General features: G+C 34.0%; 1 protein-coding gene across 1 annotated transcript; it reads left to right on the top strand.

The window, feature by feature from the left end:
- On the top strand, positions 1 to 1,837 carry LOC113227603 (leucine-rich repeat extensin-like protein 5). Its single transcript, XM_026460564.1, has 2 exons — positions 1 to 36; positions 659 to 1,837. The coding sequence occupies exon 2, from the start codon at positions 698 to 700 to the stop codon at positions 1,658 to 1,660; it is 963 nt and encodes a 320-aa protein (XP_026316349.1). The 5' UTR covers positions 1 to 36; positions 659 to 697; the 3' UTR covers positions 1,661 to 1,837.
- Positions 1,838 to 5,085: the final 3,248 nt, after the last annotated feature.

The following is a 5,085-nucleotide window of genomic DNA, read 5'->3' on the forward strand; positions in this document are numbered from 1 at the left end:
TGAGGGTCACTGCTACCGCGCCTGTCACCCTGAGATGTAAGTTGACAATTGCCATGTGCCTGCAATTTCACCAGCACCCTTACCCTTCTCACATTACTGTTTAGCGGCGGAAATACGAGGAGTTGAACTAAAATAGAAATGCCAAAAACTAAATTTTCTATATTGTCTCTGTCTGGGTGTTTGTGGTATCGTCGTTGTTTCCAATTTCCATAACACAAGCTGCTTTACTTTGGGATAGGAGCAACGTATCTGACGTTGTTTAATATTTATTATTATTATTACTGAGAAATTCTGTACATTTCGTGGAAATTGAAACTTCTTTATCGGGTTTAAATCTCGTGTATTTGTTTTTTAAACAAACTAACATTTTGGGCTCTTTGCTTATAGCTGACTGAGAGGGTAAAGTTATCAACCAGTTATGTCTAACATTAATATTGGTTTGCATTAATATTAGATATAGCTGTTGGTATGTTGGTGACCATCGTAATAATAGACATTTGTACTTCAGATTGATTTTCCAATGACACGGTATGGGAGCAAAACTATGAAATTTACCTGTGATTTGCTGCTTCGTGTTTTATTGTCTTTTTTCTTCGAGTTTGTTTCAATTATAAATAGCTGTGTTTAGTCATTCAAATTGTATTTTATTTATTTGCAGGCAGCTAATTCGCAGTGTCTTAAACATCTACAACAATTAATGGAGCAGCCACTCATCAATCAACCTAGTCAACAATGTAAACAACAAGGGATGCCTATTTCACCACAACAATTGTCCATAGGTCACTTTCCACCACAAAATATGGAACCATGTCCCAATAATCCCTGTTCACCTCCGCTAATTCCTAACCCACCTCTATCAACACAACAATTATTTGCTCCCTTTTCGACACAACGAACACAGCCGTGCCCGAATAATCCCAATTCGCCTCCGGTAATTCCAAATGCTCCTATTGCAACACAACAATTATTTGTTCCTTGTTCACAACAACATATGCAACCGTGTCCCGATAATTCTAATTCACCTCCGATAATTCCTAACCTACCTATTTCAACGCAGCAATTGTTAATCCCTTTTTTGCGCCAACAAATAAAACCATGTCCCAATAATCCCAACTCACCTCCAATAATTCCCAATTCACATGTTTCAACACAACAATTATTAATACCTTTTCCACAACAAGAAACACAACCATGTCCCAATAATCCCCATTCACCTCCGACAATTCCTAATTCACCTATTTCAGTACAAGAATTATTAATTCCTTTTTCACCGCAACCAAATCAACTATGTCCTAATATTGAATTTATTTCATCTCCTAATCCAAATGTTCCTTGCGCGCCTCAAATAATAACCCCCGTTGAAGTTGGATCTACAATCATTATAACAGACAGTTCACCAGAAGCTTGTCAGAATTTAGCTGAAACATTACAATTAATGATTGTATGTAACATGTTACAGAACAATTTAGGTGCGAAAGAGATAGGTATACAAATGGCTACTCCGGTCATAAATGATTTACTGTCGTCTCCAGTATTATCATGTGGTTGTTCCAACCCAATTTTTGCCAGCGGTATTTTACCCAACCTTATTTCTAATTCTAATTTCATCACGCCATGTGATTCGTCGTGTTCGTACTTAAGCTATTTAAATTACATGTAGTGTGTAAGAACTGATCAAGTCCTATATTGATTCGCTGTTTGAGAACGCTAAGTGTGGTTGGTTGTACATTCTTACTACATTATGTCGATAAGGTTTATTTTGCTTTATTACGATATAGTTATCGACAGTGGCTTTCTAGAATAGTGGCATATTTCAAAAATACTAATTCATCAGGGAGATGGTTTAAAACCCTAAGACGTGTCTGCCGCGCAAAATTGACATATTGTATACTATCACAACGTTGTCATGTGATCATTTTAACCAATGAAAAGCTCGGTGTCCCATTCGCAGTAAAATTCAGCGTTTTCTAAACAAATCTCAGTAATAGGCAAGTTTAAAAAAGGAATTATTTTGGATTGTGACGCTATTCTTGATAAGCATCGAATTATGTACTACGAATATTTATTTCTTATCAATAAATTTAATTGAAGCGTTTTATGATTTGTTTTTATTTTTAACCGACTTTTAAAAAGTAGGGGTTCTCAATTCGTATGTTTTTTTTGTATGTATGTTACGCGATAACTCCGGTATTTGTAAACTGATTTTCATGATTCTTTTTTTGTTGGAAAGCGGGTACCTCCATAGTGGTCCCATTTAATTTTGAAGAAAATCATTCACCTCTAAGGTTGGCTGTTCACGCATGAAGATTCATTTTTATAAATAAAGTCTAAATTTTATTATAAGGAGCAATTATTATAATGGTTGATTTTGCTATTCTCCAATTCAAGGCGTTTTTCTCTTTCAATATACTTTGAGTAGTGAGAAAAGTAGTGAGATAATTTTTATTATCTCCTGTGTCAAGTCCCGTATAGAGGCGAACTAGGGGATGAATCCGGGTTTGCGCACTTTCCGGTAACCGATTTCAATAAAACTTGGTAATTATATGTAATTCCACGTACTTTTGAGGTCACTGTTTTTAGTACTCTGTGCTGAGATTATGAAATATTATTGTTCATACCCTTATTATTCCAATAGATTTAGCTAGAACATTATTGAAAAAGAAAGTATCCCTTTTTGGTTCTAAATCACTTGCAGGCTCTATGGTCACGACTGACTTGTTTGAAAAATTAATATAATATATAATTTTTGATGCTAATTATAATATGACATTCAATTATTTTTGTGAAATTACTCCACTAGTTTGTTATAATTATTAATGCAAAGATTGAACACTTAGAAAAAATTCCTTTGATCCGGCTGGATTCGAACCAACGTCTTCCAGAAAACCGTGCCAGACGCTATGCCAACTAAGCCACGGGACGAAGTAGCGACGGTCTTACGAATTTTTCTACGTGCTTGTTGCAGATCTTCGTATCTTTATATAGGTATGTGAATATCATAAAAAAATCAATAAATTAACTTAAGAGTTCCCGGCTTGCACCTCCTTGCGTTCTAAAGCTACCTTCTCATGTAAATTTAGTAGAACAAACTACTCCAAAAATGGTTTCTTTAAGCGCTCTTTGAATTTCTATAATAAACACTTAAATAATATAGATATCTTTGGGGTATCCTTACATAGTTTTAAGAAGAGAGTAAGAGAAGCAATTTTTTAATTTTTAAATCTAATTTGCGTGTAACAGTGAACTGTACCTAATTTTCGGGATGTTACTTGGTTATCTAGTTTATTATGTTGTTGTATTTGAATGTAGTTGAACCGTAACTAACTTACTTGCTAAAGTCTTGTTTATGATTGTGGAACTCCAGTTCCATTTGTTCTAATCGATGTTTTTGTATCATTTACCTGTTTCATGACTCTTTGATTGTTATTGACATGATTATTATTCAAGGGAAACCTTGAATAATAATTATAAAAAAATCATGGTGGTCAAGCATCGCGACATTCAGTAAACTAAAAAATTACGTTTATTAAAGCGACATCCCCAGTCAACTGCTGGTAGCTGTAAAGGTTGGCTGAGTGAAGAAATACATTTCTCACAGATGGCGAAATGGGAAAAAAGTCGTTAAAAACCACAAACAAACTTCTGCAAGAAACACATAGAGTAATTCGTCGCTCTTTCATCCGCTAGTTTCTTCCGTGGCTTAGTTAGCATAGCGTCTGGCACCGTTTGCTGGAAGACGTTGATTCGAATCCAACCGGATCGAAGGAATTTTGTATTAATAAAAACTGCTTTCATTTTCAATTGATAACAATCGTGAAAACCTTAGAACCGGAAATGATACATTCTTATTAAAAAAAAAACTATTATTTGTGGAAAATAAATAAAAAACCATTCATATATTGTATTTATGTAATTAAAAACATAAAACTAATGTATTTTAATATATGAAACATACGAGGATACAATTATGTATCCAATAATAGTTCCTATAATAAAACATCATTTAAACCAATTGTAATAAAATGTACTTTTCAATAACAATTCGATCCTTAATAGATAATAACTACCCGAGAGGAACAAGTTCTTCATTATACTTTGCAATCACAGTATCTACTAAATACTTTTTTTAGAGGAAACATTAAAGGGTAGGTAGTGATTATATTTTTATACATGACAGATGTTTCCAATCTACTGGATGTTAAAAGGAAACTGATATCCAAACGGGAATGATGTAATTACCGACATGCCTTCAAGATATTCACGCCTCGTTTGATAGACATCATATCGCACTGCTATTAGAATAGTCTTGTAACTCAAAATACGTGAAGTTCAAGATTATATTACAGCCGAAAGCAAAAAAATATTCTCCACCCGTCAATAAAACCGCCGTTAGAATGTTGTAAGAAACAATTAAAATGTAACAACTTAACTCAAACTGCATTGACTTACAAATAAATGGACGACGGGTCTAATACAAAAACCACGAAAAAAATGTCCCAAGTCAACCTATTCGAAATTTAAATTGTAATGTCATCGCAGTATCGCGCTGTCAGTAGAACAAATGAAGACTAAAGCGGAGTTTGGCGCTCTGTATACGATTTTAGCGCCTTACAAGTGCGGACACTTTTTAGCGCGGACCCGACGTCCATATAATTGTAAGTCAATCTCAAACTGAGACATATTTTCTGCGAGCTAGATCTGGATAAAATAGTCCTTATTCAGAAATATAAAACTGTTATTTCCCTTTAATTTTTAAATATGTTTGGAATTTGTTTAGATGTCTGTATTAATTTTTAACCTTTACTTACATAAATTTTAATAATCTTTCACGGGGAGTGAGTACCTAAGTCGTTTAAAAAAAAATACACTATTGTATTAACGGTGTGACATCATGGGGATACATGTGCCTGAAGTGAGTTCGATTTGTCGATTATGCGACAGAGAAAGATAATAATAATAATAATAATCATTTATTTCATTTCAAGTTTAGATTTACAGTATTAGTCACTGGAATCTCCTTTTAAGCATAGCAATGCCTGTGTTAGGAGACTCCGCTCTTCTACATCCATATCTGTTTACTACATC

Source organism: Hyposmocoma kahamanoa, unplaced genomic scaffold (assembly GCF_003589595.1).
Source record: "Hyposmocoma kahamanoa isolate Upper Pololo Valley unplaced genomic scaffold, ASM358959v1 211, whole genome shotgun sequence".
Classification (NCBI taxonomy): domain Eukaryota; kingdom Metazoa; phylum Arthropoda; class Insecta; order Lepidoptera; family Cosmopterigidae; genus Hyposmocoma; species Hyposmocoma kahamanoa.

Coding starts and splice junctions, on each gene's coding strand:
- LOC113227603 (XM_026460564.1), top strand. CDS start 698: ATGGAGCAGCCACTCATCAATCAACCTAGTCAACAATGTAAACAACAA.